General features: G+C 38.4%; 2 protein-coding genes across 3 annotated transcripts; both read left to right on the forward strand.

Annotated features, from left to right (window-relative positions):
* Positions 1–1,256: 1,256 nt before the first annotated feature.
* On the forward strand, positions 1,257–4,454 carry RB195_015684 (uncharacterized protein; the record flags this gene model as incomplete). The annotated part of the gene is made up of 3 exons (XM_013444403.2): positions 1,257–1,385; positions 1,463–1,542; positions 4,295–4,454. 3 exons carry the CDS (start codon positions 1,257–1,259, stop codon positions 4,452–4,454), a joined length of 369 nt encoding a protein of 122 aa, XP_013299857.1.
* Positions 4,455–5,676: 1,222 nt separating this feature from the next.
* RB195_015685 (uncharacterized protein) lies at positions 5,677–19,308 on the forward strand (the record flags this gene model as incomplete). Of its 2 annotated transcripts, XM_064206508.1 has the most annotated exons (17): positions 5,677–5,779; positions 6,041–6,155; positions 8,056–8,112; positions 8,230–8,338; positions 9,429–9,582; positions 11,118–11,180; positions 11,702–11,857; positions 11,949–12,013; positions 13,769–13,925; positions 15,126–15,271; positions 15,348–15,406; positions 15,499–15,595; positions 17,179–17,274; positions 17,490–17,616; positions 18,750–18,868; positions 19,033–19,143; positions 19,240–19,308. In XM_064206508.1, 17 exons carry the CDS (start codon positions 5,677–5,679, stop codon positions 19,306–19,308), a joined length of 1,803 nt encoding a protein of 600 aa, XP_064062388.1. The 2 variants fall into 2 exon arrangements, with proteins under 2 accessions (XP_064062388.1, XP_064062389.1); XM_064206507.1 differs by lacking the exons at positions 5,677–5,779; positions 6,041–6,155; positions 8,056–8,112 and having other exon boundaries at positions 8,270–8,338.
* Between the last annotated feature and the right edge of the window lie 28 nt (positions 19,309–19,336).

Consider the following 19,336-nt stretch of genomic DNA (forward strand, 5'->3'; position numbering starts at 1 on the left):
ATTCTTCGAGAACATTCGACCTGCAGATTATGAAACCAGTGATTTGTTATTGGCAAAACATAGCATAGATTCGTCTAGGGGATTATATGTACAGTATATTTAATAATAATAAGCTCATGCTCTAAACAAGCCGTATTTGGAAGCTGCTCCGCCCAACGGGGAATAATCATGGTGTTGTTGGCCGAGAACGAGCTTCACTCACATCACTTTCCTCATCAACCGCCAACGATACCGTATTGATTTCGTCTTCTCGCCAATTTTCAAGCACTGTTTTCATGATTTTTGCCAATTTAGTTGTTTGTATCACTCGTAGACCATTGAACAATGTTTAATAACAGAAAAAGCAATAATTACGAAAAACACAAGTTATTATTTTTTAAAATATTATTACAAGTATTAGTAATAAAGTTATAGTAGTAAATACACCCAGGCATATTAAGTCTACCATCCTTTTTATCTTTAAGGAAATTTCCATTTAGGACCTCCTAAAATATTCCAGAAACCTGGTACGCTCAGATATAACTAGCTAACATTAACGTGATTTCCATAGTGGCTTTCTAGTGCTTTTCTAGTGATCCACAAACGGATCAAAAATATCGATCATAAAGAATTTGTCAGGATCACTTCAAACCTTAACGTGACGTAGAAAAAAATCAGTCCTCTATTTTTCTCAAGGAACAAATCCCATCCTAATATCTATCTTATCCGAATCCTCGCATGTTTTTTCTCATAACAACATTTGAAATTTTCTTCTTTTCTCTAAATTTTCTTTTTATTCCTGTGAGATGATGCAGGATAGAAAATCTGAATATCTAGAGAAGACATCAATAAAGTAATGCACTTAATGCACCATAAATTTTCTTTTTCAGAAAAAAATGAGTCGTTAAGCGAGATGAATCCAGCAAATCCGCTATCTTCGTCAATTAACGATGTCCATGTGTGTTGAGCCACTAAGTAGGAGATCAAAACAGCAAAAAAAAAAGAAAAATGAAAAAAGGTCACTTATAGCAACAATTTGCAATCGTTTTCACTTTTTTTCACTCGTTTTCAACGCTTTCCTTTCACAACTCTTTCATTTTTTCTCATGTCATTTATCATTATTTTCATAGTTTTTTTTCTTTGCCAACCTGCCTATGCCTTCTTTTCATCACCTATTCGTTAGAATTTAATCCGCTTTAGTATTTAATCGAGGATATTAATAGTACGAGAGAGTGACATCACTCAAATTCACTCAAATTTTCAGCTTCAGAATCAAAATGGCAAAACTTTACGAGGATGAATTTGTTATTGTGACTGAATGTGCGGTGAAAATCAAAAACTATCATTTCCCATCGAAAAAAATGCGATGCATACCGGTCGAAGTAATCACTATTCTCTGGTTTGAGGTAAATTTTTGATAGTCATATTCGTATTCTGATAGAAATGCTGATTTTTTTCCCACTGGAAAAAAAAACATTTCTAGGAGCAAGACACAAGTAAATGTCCGACAAAAATATGGGGAAAATCGACGGCATCAATTTATTGGGCGCTTGACGTTAAAAGGTAAAATGTTTATTAGTCAAATACATATAATAAATAAATGCAGACTGACGTCAACGTAATAACTATGATTATTGTTTTTTTTTCGCATAATTTCCTTCGATTATAATCTTTGTCGGAGAGTTATGAGGTAGTTCACCTCTAAACGTCATAGAAACGGAGTACGAAAATAGAAGAATACGAGCGTATAGTGAAATGTATAGGAAGAATAAGAAGGAAAAAATGAAAAAAAGAATGAAATTCCTTTGAACAGAAAAGAGACACCTGTATAAACTCTTGTCCTACTTATAAGGCTAAGAAAAAAGCCCTGAATAATTTTTATTTCTTTTTTCTAGTATTTCCAGGTCCCCGATTAGAATAATTTCATTCTATGGAATGGCAAAAGGTTAAGTCACAAGCTAAACACTTCTATATTTGCTAAGGGTAGCGGGTTTAGGATTATAATGTGAATCTGATCTACTTAACTGCGTCTAAGAAGTAAAATAAAAATTCTAGTGCATTCTTCGTTCCACACTCTTCCAGAATCGCAAACGTAAATCGCAAAAAGTGACGCTTTCTTGCGTTAATAGAGATCTAGACATATATTCGGCAAAAGCCATCGCTGGCCTTTTCGTGGATATTAGTACATAAGTAACCTCATTACTATAACCTAATTTAATGTTACAGTATTTTCTACAACCCTAACTTTAAAAATTGTCGCATTTGAGTATATATGTCCAAAATCAGCTACTATTTCATGTTTCCGCAGTTTCTTTGAGTATTCAGTTTAACATTCTTTCGGAAACATAAACAACCTACGCTAAATCTCGGATTAGTGGATTGACTTCAGCTAAAATATAGATGGGAACGTGCTTCGGAAGTTTGCACGCCCAAAAGCCGAAGCCACATCTGTACGGTAAGACCGAAGCAACTTTGTCCAGCCCTCCTCATTTATCCAGTTGGATTGACGCGTCCTGGTGGATAAATGGGCTTGGGCTGGATTTAATGCCGTTAAATAAGATAATTAATTATCGTTAATTAATGTAGGAGAGAAATTAAAAAAAAGGAAGAAAAATGTTGTCCTCGGACAAATCTATTACACAGCGGAATTCAAATCCACAGGTTATAGCAATGAAATGTTTATCCAGCAAAAGGCTGGGTCCCACAACGAAGTGCCGTTGCATCGAGTCTGCGTAAAGAAATCACTCAAATGAGATTGGATGGCACGGTTGGAAACAAAAAAAAGTCCCCAGTGTTTACAATTCCAAAGCATTCATCCTTCCAAGTACAAATATAATGGTTTCAAATAGGCTCAGATGAGCAACTGCTCAGGATTCTTAACTAGAAGCATGTGAAAGGCATCTGTAGTCCTGCTTAGGAAATACAGACTGATAACCCACTGGAGTTCAAAATTTTATACTCAGACACTCGGAAATTTTGGGGTAGATGTAGCGCAGTCGGCAAGAGGTGCCGCTGTCTGCACAATGGATCGGTGGTTCGAGTTCGCCCTAGTGCTCACCAAACTTCCATACCCCCGGCTTCGATAAATTGGTACCAGACTTGTCTGGGAGGATAAAAGCACCGACTTGACACATCGGCTAGCCCCCGTAAGTCATTGTATAGGCCACTTACACTTTCGTGTACCTCAAACGATTCTGGATTGAAGTGAGCGTGGTGGCGCATCCCAAGCGGATTGAATGACGCCAGACACTTTATCCACATTTATTTGACTTTTGTATGACGTTAGCTTCACTAAAATTAATAATACAACGTGAAAAATTGTTGCGAGGCATTCTAGAATGTTCTTTAATACCAGTTATAACTTTCGGCTAAAATCGGAATAGGATTTCTATACATATATATTCAATCAATATATTCAATATTTCAATAGTTGATATAATTTCTTATATATATATATATATATATATATATATATATATATATATATATATATATATAGAAATTACATTAACCATTGAAATATTTATATATTTCGATAGTTGATATAATCGATATAGTTTATTTTTTGAGAAGTAAAAAATTCGGCAAAAAATACGATATTTTAGGTCATATTTTAAGGCATGGATGAGATCTTAAACACCCTTGATTGTTTCTGCCAGGAATAAAATTAACGACGTGTAAAAAAAGCAAGAAATAAGAAATGTGCCTACAAAATGGGACAAAAAAAGAAAAGTTGTAATGAAGGAAGAAAAAATCGAGAATTTGAAATAAAAATGGAAACAAAAATAGAAAAATTGAAATAAATAGAAATTTAGAAGGTAAAAAATTCAAATAATTTGTTATTTGCAGATGACATCACAACAATAATTAATTATGCGTTATGCTGAATTTTGGTATTATTTCTAATTATTATAGTAATTTTTATAACAAACTCAGAGATCTACGAATAGAACATCCCGTTCCGTTACATCACTGCATGTTTATCCCGTCTTTGAGGAGAAGCCCCAGATAACGAAGATCTCCACTAACACCGTATTTGTGGGCAGACTTTTCATAACCAACATTAGCGGATGATGTTTGCTGCCGATTTTTCTCGGATATCCCATGTTTTCTGGAACTACTTACATACCATCACAGACGATTTTTGATCCTAATACGTATCAGATAGAAATGGGACAGAAAAAAAAGACGAGAAGATTCCAACGCATCTCCTTAAAATAGGAAAACCAATCACTTCATTTGCAAAAATGAGAACTTAATTTTGAGCGAAAAAAAAATAAAATCAAAGCTATTGTGAATCGGGAAATTTTTTCAGGTGCATACCTGCGGGGAATTGTGGCCGATACAATATTGTCGTGGATGTTGGACAGAAAATCCGTGCCGGATTCACAGTTACCGACTGTGATAGTTTCATGGATGCGATGCGATCGGTGCTTGACTACCATGTGATCATTGTGGACACCATAAACCTCTAGACGTACGTGTACGTCACCGATACCAGAGGTGATCCAGAAAAGAGTGATGCTCAGCAGTGAAACGGATCCTGCTAAATTTCAAGTGAAAATGTATAGGCGGTTCCGGTTTCAACTATTTAAAATCTATTTTTGTTCGATTTCATGCAATATTTTTCAAGCAAATGTGTAAATATTGTATCATACAATCTTGTTGACTGATATAATCCTTTCACCTGACTTCTACTGAATGATATTTTCCGTAATGGCTGATATCTGTCCATTTTCAGGATTATTTTCACTGAATAGACAATCCAAGTAGACTTAAATGCTCAAGATTTGGTTCTTCCCTGGAATGTTATCATTTCGTTCCTTGAACTTTTATAACACGTAACTCTAAGTCGCCTTGAACTATGTAGTCGTGACCGTACATAAAACATTATTTGAGCCGTTTGTTCGATTGAATTTTCTTTTCCCTACCATAAATCCTTAGAATTGATTGATTTTCACAAAAAGATTAATTAAGTTTAAATAATCATATGTTAGTTTAGAAGAAATATATTAAGCTATAAGAAAGTCTTGCCAGGATTTTTTCTTTCGAAAACTTCAGAATTTTCCATTCTTGGTCGATACTCATATTATTTAATAATCATAAATCTAGGGTAGAAAAGAAATATATTTAGTAGGGTACCTCTACAAAACCTCAGGCACAACGTCAATTTCGCAAGAGCAGCTCCGAACCATCATCTTCTCTGAATTCTTCTATACAGTGGGGCATCAACTGAAACAGTAACATCGTCAACGCATAGGAGGAGAGCGCCAATACCATCAGAACTGCCCGCTGCTACTTCGCTCGCTCGTCAAAGGTGACACGATCTTCGAAAACAAGCTCCGGTCGGGACGTTCCCACGCTCCGTCATTTTCGACGCTGTTTAAAGGCAGCATACCACGAATTTGGGGTGGTACCGATTTTAGGTGGAGTATTCGTACATAGGGTCGTAGATTATGGAGATCGGGATGGTTCCACTCATCTCTTCCTGAATCACTGCAAGCAGCCGGCCCTTGAATGCTGTTTTGTACGAAACCATCATCTTCAGTGACCATTCTTCCTACTACTAGTGGGGCAGTCCGAATTGATTTTCGACGAATCGTAGGGAGGAGGCGGCGCAACAGTTGGAGCGTTGCAATAGAGCGCCGCTACACATCAGAACTCTGGCGCTGGCTGCTTCGCTCGCTGCAGGGGGAGATGAGGGAACACCCCCGATCTCCAGAATGTACAAGCTTCGGTCAGGACCTGAAGTCCGCACCACCTCAGATGCGTGGCATGCTGCCTTTAAGAGGATCCGGAGGTTAGTGCAGTCTTGCGATGAGGTGTAGTCAACCAGCAGGCCTCAGCCACCTCCGGATCCTCGACTGCAAAAAAGTGCTTACTCGATAGATCCTTCATATCTTGACTGATGGCATGCGGTATACCCGGTACCCATCTTTCAGTTGAGTGAATTTGAGTACACTATGATTCCAATGCCGCGTAGCTCCTTCCAGAAGAAGACCCGTCCATACGAGGTCAATCGGACATGCACCGCAAGAAAGTCCTCATTTGCTACTTTCAGGATACGAAGGGAATGATGTACTACGACCTGCTCCCGCAAGGACACACGGTCACCCCTATCACCACTCCAGTAACTCGCGGAAGCTTTCCAAGAAAAACGGCCGTAACGAGCTTCGGTGAATCTCCTGCATGATAACGTGAGACCCCATGTAGCTAAGGAGACCCATCACGAAAATCGAAGTTCGAGGCTGGGACACAGTACCCAACCGCCTTATTCTTCTGGCATAACCATCTCTGATTACCACTTATTCTGCTCTGTAAGGCTTTTCCAGCTAAGAAAACCCGCAGCAAGTTAAAAGGCATTAGTAGGGTGGTCGCCGACATCTTTGACTCACAGCCGCTCCAGTTTTGAATTCCGTAGAGCGCTGTAGTAACTAACAATTACATTTTGTCGATAGTCCAATTTAGCAACAGCCAAGATAGTTAACTAACTTTATTACGGCTAACGTTTCGACGTCATCGCCTTCGTCAGAGCCTGGAAAGTCAGATCACTTGTGATATATCCTTTCAAATGCTTCAGAACAATCCATCGTTCTCTAAGATGCTACATCCAAAATCGAAACCAAAAGAGTCCAGAACGTTGTGCTCACCTAGGTAGCCGCGTTGCCGTGATATCAGCGGACCTCCGCCGTGATAACATTGCGACCCGCATATGATCTGACTTTCCAGGTTCTGACGAAGACGACGACGCAGAAGCTTTAGCTAAAGTGTGTGATAAAGTTCCTGGCCTTAATCAATCCGCTTGGGATGCGCCGCCAAGTTCACTTCAATTCAGAACCGTTTGAGGTTTACGAACGTGTGACTGGCCTATAACGCAACCCGCGGTGAATAGCCGATGTATCACGCCAGTGCTTTCATCCTCCCAGACAACCCTGGTACCTATTTATCGGCCCCGGAGAGATGAAAGACTTGGTGAGCACTAGGGCGGATTCGAACCTCCGATCGATCGTGAAGGAAAGGGAACCGATCGATTCTATCGTATGCTGAACAAAAATATAAAGAGGAAAAAGGTACAAAACTGACAAAGGGTTTTTTATTTACCTAATATCATGACAAATGTACATAATTACACTAGCCAAAAGAAAACAAACAATATAAAAATAATAAAAGGAAAGAAAGTTGTTCCTTGATGTGATTCATCCCAGAAATCGACGTCGATTTTCTAACAGTTCAGCGGTTCTTCCGCAAAAATATCAAGCATTATCAAAAATATTAAAAAGTTTGCCATAACCAATGGTTGACGCCGGGTGAGATGTGCAGCACTTAGGACAGAAAATTACTGAGGATTCATCCGTTCGTGCAGCAATGGAAAAACATTTCCATTTCGAATTTAATTTGGAACAGTTTGCGACTTTTTGAAACTAAATTCGATCTACACCCTTACCATGCCACAGGAGGGATACATATCGCTTCTGGAAATAGGATTTCCGTTGTTAGGTGTTCTTTTTTCCCAAAAATAGCAATAAAAGAAACAAGCGAAAACAAGAATAAGATTAAAATTTTGATTTTTGATTGGGAAAAGAGTAATATCAACATAACCTCAACATTCCCCCACCTGAAAAATCATAATCTAAAAATTAAAAAAAAATTCAAAAAAGTAAAATTTAAAAAAAATAAAAATATAAAAAGTAAAAGAATTAAAAAATTAAAATAAAAAAAATAAAAAAACAAACATAAAAAGTTGAAGAAAAAATTAAATTAAATAAAACCTGGTCTAAAATCTAAAAGTTTTTTTTGGATACAGTGTCCTTATTTTCTCGTGGTTTTTTCTCATTCCTATTTATGGAAAAAAAACCATTTTCGATATTTTTGTTACTGATTCCTTCTGAACATAAAATGTTTGTGTTTTGTTTTTGATACTGGACGGGGCAATATTTGCACCATAATCTACATAAACCGATTGATCCTCGGGTCATCCGAGCATTCGAATCGCTATCGAATTTCAAAGGAACGTGATGTTTTACTGCTAACTGCTTTTTCAAAACCGCACAGCTTCAAACCCAATCGAGGCTCCAGAGACTCTTCCGTTTATTACAACGGAGCTCCGCCATTAATTTTCATTCGAATGAAAAGGTAAATTGTTCCTTCCGCTTAGCTTGTGTTTCTGGCACGTAGCGATCCGGTGTTTGTACATGAATTTTCTTGGAAAGCACGTCTACTCAGCAAATCTACAGCATTTACAACTTAAAGCGCTCCTCACGGCGATAACAGCCAATCAGTTCGTACACGAATGCGCCGTTTGGCGGTGAAGTCGAAATCGAATCTACTTCTTCACGCCGCATATTTGTCAACATGTTTGGTAAGCGGTAGATTCTTTTTCACCTCAAAAAAATTTCTGCAATTCCAAGCAAAAAATGGTCTAACTTCACGATTCCAGGAAAACCTTAACTTACTTGAACTACTTTAACTTTAACTTTAAGTAGTGACGAGATGGCGTTGTGTCAAATGTGAATATAAAAGGTTTACTATCAGAATAAATATTTATGCAAAAAAGTATTATAATCTGAATTTTTCTTTCGATCGTTGATCACTCTGACTTCCAAACCGCTAATCCTTTCAGGTCCTTTGCTATTTGTATGCTTTAACTACCTAAATTTCGGATATTTCCGGCAAAAAACATTTCCGTATTTTCAACAATATTGGAATGTCTACACAGAAATTCGATTTTTGCCTAATTCTGTCAGAAGTCTGTACTATAGCTGACTCGATTCGAATAGATTGGGGTTTTTTTCCGATGCCAAAAAAGTTTAGACGGTGTCTTAAATACGGGAAATTTAATTCCTCACGTCATTATCACTTTACTTTTATTTTGGAGGTCTGTAATGCGCCAGCAAGGTTACACTAAAATGCAATATTTTATTAAATTGTTCAGGTTCACATATAGCATCCAAATCTAAGACGACAACTTTTTTCTAAAAAGATATTCGTGGACCTCCAATAGGGAATAATTATTCCTCCTAGTCTATGGCAACAACTTAGCAGTAAACAGGTGCTGATTGAATCAAAAAAAGTTCAATGAACATCTTTGCTTTTTTTGAGTTAATTTATTCAATATATCTGAATATTCGCCGAATAAATCGCTTTGTTCCGTAGGTAGAGACGTGTGCACACTCGAACGACTGCAATGCGTGGTCGATTGGGGTGCGATTCGAACGTGAACAACAAGGAAATTTTGAAAAAAACATAAAGCAAACAAAAACGAAAAAATAAAAACGAGATAGAAACTGCGTAAGATGCCCGGCGATGAACACCCTGAGCTGCTTGTCGTCCCCCACTCCTTTTAGAGTTTAGAGTTCATGATAAACATAAAGGGCACAAATATTTCCTGACTGATATGATTTTTCTGCAAAAAGAACTCATAAATACGGAGTACAAACGTTTTTTTTTAGGAAGATCGTGCATGGTCATTTTGCATTTCGTTGTGTATGCAAGGACTCGGCGGGATGAGAATGGTGTCGATTGAACAATTCGCGGAAAGCATCGGTCAGATGATTCTTAGCGGTCATTTGGGACGTACGTTCGATCGAGTTAGCAGGAAAAATGGTACGTTGTCATTACTATTTTTTTTTCGTGTTCTGATCAGCACGATATTCTCAAAATGACTATTCAACTGCAAATTGAGTGCAGCCAGATCATATAGGACCTTCTAACGTTCTTATCGAACAATCTGTTTCCGTTTGATCGATTCATTTTGATCCAGAATTGTCATCTGTTCATGTGAAGAGACTTAGAACAACATTAGAAGGAAATTTAAACCAGCCACACCCAAAATTTCAGTCACCAAGACCAGAAGTTTCAAGGAATTTTTTCCCCTTGAGATTTTTTGCCTTTTCTCTCCCATCCAAAAAGATCAGGGCACTTCGCAAAAATAGAAGCACCGCGTTAATTATTTCAAGAAACTATGAGATAATGAGAAAAACTGGGACTAGCGAGCGAGAACGGCGATTATCAGCAGTTCCGAAATCAAGAGAAACCAGAAGATAATTATTGCTACTAACTCCTGGCGAAAAAACCGACAATTTTAGAGTAATTTTTGAAAAGTTTCTAGGATTTTTGAACATATGCATCAAAAAGTCATCAAGCTTAGACAGCAATGTCAAAAAAAGAGTGGTATAACAGAACAAAAAGTGTTTTTAACGATGTGAGTATTTCATCTTTTTTAAAAATGGAATGAAAAGGTGTTAGAAAAAAGCTGAGAAAAGTTACAGCGAGAATAGTGTTGGAGGTTCATTTTGAGGTGAAAGTATCGTGTGCTTATTGGGAGCGTAGACACGCTCGCCTGTCTACGCTACCGATAAGCAGGCATTTGCCCACAGGCCAAACCGGAGGAAGTACGCGAGCCAATAATAGCAATCTTACGCATCCTTTAACGTCCAATAAGGATAGATCATGTCAATGCAGAGGTTTGAAAAGTCCTCGAAATCTTAGTCAAACTTCTATACGCACGCGCCAAAAGTTAAGCTATTTTAGGAAAATTATTCCTATTACAGGAGAACCATTCTCCAACAATGTGTGTGTGTGTGGCATCAGATACGTCCTCATAAAGACTTATTACTGTAAAAATTCCTAGAATTTCCAGAAAATTCCCGTTCTTTATGACAAAAAAACCATCCTCGTGGAGCTTAGAAGCATCACCTTACGAATCTGAGCTGGTACGGATTCCAGGTGGAGTATTCGTATACGGGATCGTAGATTAAGGAGAGGGGTGATTCCGTCCATTTCTTCCTAATTGTCGTAAAAAACGGCCCGGAAGATACGGTTTTGAGCGTTCCGGCGCACAATTTTCCACAGCGAGTTGGATTGGAGCGTGCCTCCCGTGTGCACACGTCGCATCTTTCGGACCGTTTTTTTACGCCAATTAGGAAGAAATGGACGCAATCACCCACTTCTCCAAAATCTACGATCCCGTATACGAATACTCCACCTGAAATCCGTACCACCTCAGATTCGTGGGGTGCCTTTAAGTAACTCTACGGATTGAAATTGATTAAAATTAAGAGCTTTATAACCCGTTATAATGGGCTGAATTAATTATCCTTAGTGCATGAACGTTCTTCACTAACTAACACTTTTTTCAGCGATCATGTCCGTTGTCCCCGTGAACAACATCAGTATTGTTCTAGCTGCTTCTATGTTTATCGGTGAGCAACTTTTTCAAAAGGAATAAAAAAATTTTTAGTAGTTTTTTACCTCTAGACCCATCTACCTTACTCTTAGAAGGTTTTATAGTCGATCGCTTGTCGCTGGTGATGTTGCTGTAAGTATTCCGTCGCTGTATTCGACATTTCGCACAGCATTCTTCATTTAAAAAAAGTTGTTTGAGTCAAATAGTTCGATTTTCTGTGGGAATAAAATTTTGCTGGAGGCATGATGCTCTGAAATTGGGATTGAATTTGGTTGACGATTAATTTGACGCAAAAATCGTTTCAAAAAAACACATACGCCTAAGACAGCTTCATTTGGCAAAATCCCAGAAGGTGATCTGAAAGCTCCGTTGGTTCCCTTCTTAGTGACGTGAGTTCCTATGGATATTGATTCCGGAAGAACGAAAATTTTGTACCCATCCACAACTAACTTTTTCTTCGGAAAGAAAATTTCTAGATACTTCCTAGCATTTTCAACGAAAATTAAGGTGGCGACCGCCGCAACCTCTTTTTTCCAGTCTGTTTGTCACTACAACCTCAATCCGCTTGGTTTGATGTATTCCTTGGATTTGGCATACTTATGTGTGCTATTAATCGATTATTTCTCAATGCAGAGAAATTCCTCGTTTCCAGAGATTGGGTGGTTGTGCTCAGCAGCGGAAAGACACTTTCAAGTTAGTTAGTAAATTCCTATTACTATTACTTAATTATTAATTAATTATTACTTAATTTTACTTAATTATTAATTCATATATTTTTTTACAGGTTTAAATGCCACACTTACTGCGTTGGATCAATTTGCGAATGTTATATCGCCAATCATAACTGGGGTACTTATTTGTTGTTTTTTTGTTGAATTTTAGAAATAGGGTTTATTCAGAAAAAAGCGATTGTTGCGTTGTGCTATTTACGTACGTTGGTCCTACTGTAGAACCACCGTACGACTACTGTTCTACAAACTTACCGTAGGAATCCGCGCACGGCTTAACATCGCTTCCGGTCCCTAACCCTGCCCACCCACAGAAGCACAACGATTGCCAATTTCTTTTGGCAATTCTTGCCGTCAGCTTGGAGTTTGCTTTTTTTACACCACATGACTTGCTAACCTTTTCAACCTGGTAGTAAAATGAAGTACACAAAAGTAGACTGTAGAAGTAATGAAGAGTGACTGGTTGCGGAGAGAGAGGCGACGAAGATTTTCCCAGGTTTCTAAAGAATAAGTTTGAGACACGTTCCATCCACTTTTTCTGGTGGACTTCATATTCAACGATGGTTCTATCTCCTCCAATAGGAAAAAAAGCACGACTTAAAGGCATCACCCCACGAATCTGAGGTGGTAAGAATTTCAGGTGGAGTATTCGTACACAGGATCGTAAATTATGGAGAGAAGGGTGATCCCGTCCATTTCTTCCTAATTACCGTAAAGAAACGGCCCGGAAGATACTGTTTCGGGCGTTCCGGCGCTCTATTTTCTACAAGGACTCCGATTGGAGCGCGCCAGCCTTGTACACGCGCCGTATCTTCCGGGCCGTTTTTTACGGCAATTAGGAAGAAATGGACACAAGGCTGGTATGCTCCAATCGGACTCCTTGTAGAAAATAGCGCGCCGGAACGCCCGAAACCGTATTTTTCGTGCCGTTTCTTTACGGCAATTAGGAAGAAATGGACGGAATCACCCCTCTCCATAATCTACTATCCCGTATACGAGCACTCCACCTGAAATCCGCACCACCTCAGATTCGTGGGGTGATGCCTTCAAAAGAAAAGGACTGAAACTTACCATCAAGGGATTGTGCACAGTCCCGATGCGCTTTCGGCCCAGGGTTTCAATAAGAATAAGGATATGCCAAAAGTCCTTGGATATAACTGGGATAAATGAATAAATTGGATTGGTACCGGACTTGTCTAACCGATTCAAAACGTTGAATTGATACACTACCTAGTATTCGGAAATCATAGTAAGGGTCCACAGGCGTTTCTCAGACGATCCTGAAATGAAGACCTTATGCTCTACCTTTTATCCCTAACTCACGTCGCCTTTTCTGCATCAGCGACTGCTCATTGTACAGGAATGCAAACAAATGATTAGAGGACCAACATAATCGTCATTGAGCGCTTCACAAACTAGTCTTTTTTTCATCTATTAGGGTCTGAGAACTTTTAGGAGACCAACTTTTAGGGTCTAAGAACCAAATGGCACCCAAGCTATGAATAATTAAAATATACATACTTATTAAAATATAATGTAATTGTAAGTGTAATCAACATGCCATAATTAGTTACACCGCAGTCAGTAAGAGTTCCGCTGTGACCGCACGGTCGATGGTTCGAGACCGCTCAAGCGCCAACCGAGCCTTCCTTGTTCGATAAATTGGTGCCAGACTTTTCTGGAGAGGATAAAAACACGGACTTGGTCATTATCTGCGCCCCGCAAGCCATTATATAGACCGAGACGCTTTCTAAAACCATAACGGTTACGAATTCCAGTGAGACGCGTTAGCGCATCCCAAATGGATTAAGCCGCCAGGGATTTTATCTCTAATAAAATTAAGGTAGTTTTTTTTAAATGTAAACTGAATGTTCAGCTGCTTGTGACTACATGTGGCTTACGAGTGACATGTGCGATATTTGGTGGATTCAGTATCGTTTCAATGACATCGAAGGCTTTCTTCTTACGTGCACTGTATCTCCGAGAACCACAGCTAGCCGTCAAAGACACCGCGGCTCTGGAGGAAAACACAGGCAAACCTTTTTTCAACTATCAGGTATTACTTCAAAAAAAAAGGTTTTAAAGGTTCTGCTTTAAATAAAGACTATGGCATGTTCCTTTGGTAGCTTGTCTGGATTGTGCTGAAGCTAGGTTTTGAAAACCTATCATTGGAGCTTCCCATAACGAAAATTTTTCGACTGGTAAAGTAAAACACAGAATCGAAACTGTTAACGTCTTCTTTTGCTGCAGCCAGAGTTTTTTTCTTGTAACAAACACCAAAACGTATGTATTTAAGGATATTTCTATCTATCTACCAAAAAGCTCATCACAAGAATAAGTGATTCCACAGAAGTGTAAATAAGTAAAAAAAAAACCTGAGAAGCAGAACCCAAAGAAAATTTATATGGCTAGAAGTTGGATCCTCAGATAGGCGGAAGTAAAGAGGATGCTATCAGCAACTGACAAAGGGTCTTATAGTGGAACATCGTCGAATTCGAAACACCCGAATTTTCCATCGTTCCGAGCCTTTGAACATTCAAATTTCCGACTAATAGGATTTTTCAAGCGCCTATTTTATCCAATTATTCCGAAATCTTAAACATTCGAACGCTCGAACAGATGCTCAAGATCTCATTCGATTACGTTAAGAGTTCTCGGAGCTCGAAAATCAAAGTTAGTACAAGTTTCGGCGAGAGAAAAGTTAAGTACCTGTGCATGCAGTCATGCATTCCTTTTGTCTGCACATTCTTGGATTTTTTCATGTAACCATCTAGAACGGGACCACTATTATTATTCGGCAAGTAGCAATTTGGGGATCGTGTGACAGAAGATCTCGGGGTATAGTCGGATCAAAACTACATAGAGGAAGGACTCATACCAACACCTCTTATCGTTGCAGTCCGCGACGGTCCCACCTCGATTCCGACCGTTTTCGCCGCAATGCAGCTCCGAGCGCAACCGCTTACGCGACCACAACATGCTTCACGTCGTTTTGACCCCACTGAATAAAGAGGTCGATAAAAACGTAATGAAAAATTTCCAAGTCATTCAGAAGGTACTAAAAGGCAGTTGACACATCAGTTATTTGCAATAAAGACCGTTCAATCACCAAGATTTTCTTACTTTTTTCTCCAGATTCGCAATTGGGACTTACTTAGGAACTCAACCTACTTGTTCAGATTCCGCTTGTATTGAAAAAAGAGATGTTTTTAAGGGAGAAATTGTGGTTGCAGAGAAAAAAGCAACGACCGCTATGGGAAAGATTGCGCGAGCATTTGAAAGTATTCCCGAAGTGTTACTGACTTATACTCGTCAATCTGTGGTAGCAGCTGCTTTCGGAATGGCACTTCTGTTTATGACAGTGATGGGATTCGACGGTGTAAGACACCTAATAATTGTTTGTAAACAAAATTCCAACTACACAACAAACATCAACATCTACATACATATTTCAGCTGGCTGTTGGATATGGGCAATCTTCTGGGCTTTCGGATGTTGTTCTAGGCGCGTTCAGGTTCATCTAATTCCTTTTTTTTCATTTCCGACCCCTTCTACATACAGTAACCCTTTTTATTCCTCTGTTTTTTTCACAGCGCTTACTTTAAGATCGTACGGATCAGCTATGGGCATCCTGGGAGCCTTATCGTATGCATTTTTCGAACGCAGACTTGGTGTACGGAAAACCGGATTGCTGGGGCTGACGGTGAGTGGAATTTGAGCATATTTGTGGTTTAGTGTTGCCTTCTAACTCTTCTTTAATTTTTCATGCGATCACTTCCCATACCCGAACAATCTTAGATTAAGCGCAGTGAACAAACAGAGGAATAAAAAGGGTTACTGTATGTTGAAGGGATCGGAAATGAAAAAACAAAATTGCATGAACCTGAACCGCACCCAGAACAACATCTGAAAGTCTTGGAGATTGTCCACAAATTCACAAAAGTGGGATGAAGCAGAAAAGGATAAATAGAAAAATTAGAAATATACAAGAACTTATCTCTAAATATTAAACTCTGCTCATCTTAGTCGTCTCAATTTACTGGGAAGGATTCCCTTGATCACAGGATGAATCCATAGCAGTTAGCCGTGGATGTATTAGTTCATCCTGTAAATAATTTGTTTTTCTCAAGGGCTTAAAGAATCGTTGGAGGTATAGGACACGGGATTTCACGTTAAACTCTACGAAATCAGTGTGTTTGAACTGAATTAATCCTCATATTGAACTAACACCACTAATGATCAGATCATAGAAATCTTGAGTTTGAAGTTTTAACGTTCTGGACTTGGTAAGCCATGAATGTCCTTCTCATATACTGTAGCTAAATCTCCCTGATCGATTATGCACGACTGATGCATGCTGAGGTAAGTTCTTAAGACTGATGAATGTACGGTGCACAAGAACAAGAAAAACTAGAAAAAGAAAAGAAAAGAAGAATTACAAGAAAAATTAACAAGAAAAGCATAAATTTTTTCAAGTGTTTTTTTACGACCAGTATAATTTTTCGTCGATGTTTCGGTTTTTGCTCATGTTGAACAGCTGATATCTTTATCAGCAGCTGATAACGAAAAGGCTCATGCCTCGGAGTCACGTCTCCTTTCTGGGTGAACATAAGTTTCACGTACATTTCTGAGGGTAAAAAACAAATATGTTTTTTGAGTGGATACGATAGAATTGGGATTTTTCTCATGAAGATTTTACGGCTGCTCCTACAGGTAAGTTCTTACGCGACCACAAGCTGTGCGACTGCGTGTGGCTCAGATGAAAAACCCTGCGATCCCGCTCAAAAATGTCCGCTGGATCCTAAAATAACCCACATAAAAGAGACCCATCGGCAGATTGTATTGAAATTCTGTAGTTGAAGCTAAGTAACGTCACTTGAAGCAGATCTAATAGCCGTTTTTTAAACTAGAGCTGATCCGGTAAAATTTCTCCTGAATAACCTGGGAAATCTTTTAAAAATGGTGTTTCTATCCCCGTGATACTCAAAAAGGACCGATTTATAATCGTCAAATAAAAGAGTCCTTTTAAAGATATCGATCCATCCAGGAAATAATATGATCTACGGCCGCTATGATCTAAATTGTTCATCTCTTATGGTCACAAGTCAACTTTTTGATTGTCTAAAACTTTTTTTAAAATTTAGTTTGAAAAATTGTATGAGTTTTACTGGTTTAAAAGATAACAAGTAAGAGTTTAAGATTAACAAAAATTTTAAACAAGAATTTATCATACCTCATATAATCATATCTACGGAATACCTTTTTCCTGAATTTCAGTGATTTCAGTGTCAACAACTATGTCTGATTGCTGCAGTTATTTCGATATGGTTGCCCGGCTCACCATTTGATCCTAAAGGTTTCTTTAACGGTGCCACTATAAAGGTAAAACACCTCGTTTAATATTATCACTTTTATCCGCATAAGTTTTGTTCACAAAATTTGTAGCTGTCACTAAAAAATTGTGAAGTTCCTAGTATTTAATTAGCTTTAGTAAGAATAAAAATTCGACTACCTACCGTATCCACTTGTAGTAATCCTTCGGACAACTAGAAACTCATCATCATCTAAGCATTCGCAAACAATTTCAAATTTTCTAGGATTGGTGGTCACGTGGAGCACCTTCGTCCTCGTTACCAAACGTGCATACAACAGAGTATGGGAAAAGAGAGCAAAGCCTGGACAGTATCCTCACTTTCCTGATCGGAATCGCTACCGCAAGATACGGTGACTTGTGTTCTTTGTTTTTGTTTTCTTTTTAATAAGAAAGTAATAAGTAATAAAAGTAGTAATTTAATGAGAAGGTACCGATTTTTTCATTCCCAGTAAATTAAACTTAAAGATAGTTGGCTTCAAAAACAAATAAATACGAATCTAAGTAGTTAAAGTATGATAATCCTATAATACCAAATTTTAAAGGCAGCATACCACGAATCTGGGGCAATTCTTAAGTGATGATAGCTTTAATCAATCTGCTTGGATTCGCTATCGTATTCACTTCAATCGTTTGAGGTTAACGAACGTGAAAGTAGCCTGTACAAGTGACTTACAGGGGCTAATCGATGAGTCAAGTCGGTGTTTTTTTTCCTCCCAGATAAGTATGGGACATGGGACCAATTTCTCGACCCTGGAGGGACCCACTTTTTTACTTCATCATATCTCTTGCAACCATTCCGTCACCGTTCTTTCGAGGATGGAATCAAACTGATTTATGTAATGTCAACGTCAAGGGTCGAGGAATTTAAGGCCGAGGAATTTTACTGTATGCAAATGGTCATCGGAGATTTTTTTGGTCATCCGCAATAAATCCTATGCTTTGGGATCATTTGTTTATCAATATGACTGTATTTAGCACTATAAAATCACATGCAAATGTTTGTCAGTCCAAAATTATTGCCGTGATGCGTTCATGACATGTTTGAGAACTCTTCCAGGAATGGCGCATACTGTCGCCCGAAAAAAAAAGAGGGCACAAACCAAGGAAGTATAATAAATCGATAGGTGGTACGATATTACTGGACCAAAATAGCCTATTTTTCCTTCCCGGTCATGTAGAGTTTGGAAGAAAATAAAATTCCGTTCGAATCAATTTGTGGGCGGAACACTGAGGCGCCGGGCCTTATTTGTCCCCCTACGAGCATGGCATATGTTTTATTCGAGGGTTGAAGGCACACTGTAAGTCAGAGGAAAAATCCCCGAGTTACAGTACGCGCAGCGCTGTCATCTATGTAAACACAAGTAAAAAGGTGTTTGGAATGAATAAGAAAGTAAAGTAAATGGATGCAGATTCCAGTTTTTCCTGCATGCGTAGATCCTCATTCCTTTACACCAATATTTTATTTCATAGAAATTTCCTTCAGGATTATGGATGGCGGATCTTTCTATCATTCACATCATGCAAGAAGGAGTTCCCGAATCTGATAGAAATACAGTATTCGGAGTGCATAACGCGCTGTGCCAAACATTTTCTCTCCTTAAAGTAAGTTCAGTACCTTCTGACACAGTATTCTTTGCTCAAAGTAAAGAAAAATCGCTCTCTTAACGCTTTAAATACAATTATTTAAGTTAAAATGCTTATTTATTTCTCTTCCATCTACTGATACCGTAGAGTTCCAAAATTTCAGCGTAAAATTGAACGTTTAGGACATCCTAGTGATTATATTGCCAGATCCAGCAACATTTGGAATATGTATTCTCATTTCCTATGGATTTGTTACGACAGGATATTTTTCCTTCGTCTACTATCTCATAAGAGTGAGTTTAAGCGTAGTGCAGTTAATATTTTGTGTGTGTTTTTTTTTCGAAAATTTTTAAACATTTTGGAACGACTATGATAATATTTATTACTAGCATCCCGCGATTAAGAAGCAAAGCGAGACGACGGAAGAAAATGAAGAAGAGCAAAAAACGCGATTATGATACGACAGTACGGGGAATTTAACATATT

This window comes from Necator americanus, chromosome V (genome assembly GCF_031761385.1).
Source record: "Necator americanus strain Aroian chromosome V, whole genome shotgun sequence".
Taxonomy (NCBI): domain Eukaryota; kingdom Metazoa; phylum Nematoda; class Chromadorea; order Rhabditida; family Ancylostomatidae; genus Necator; species Necator americanus.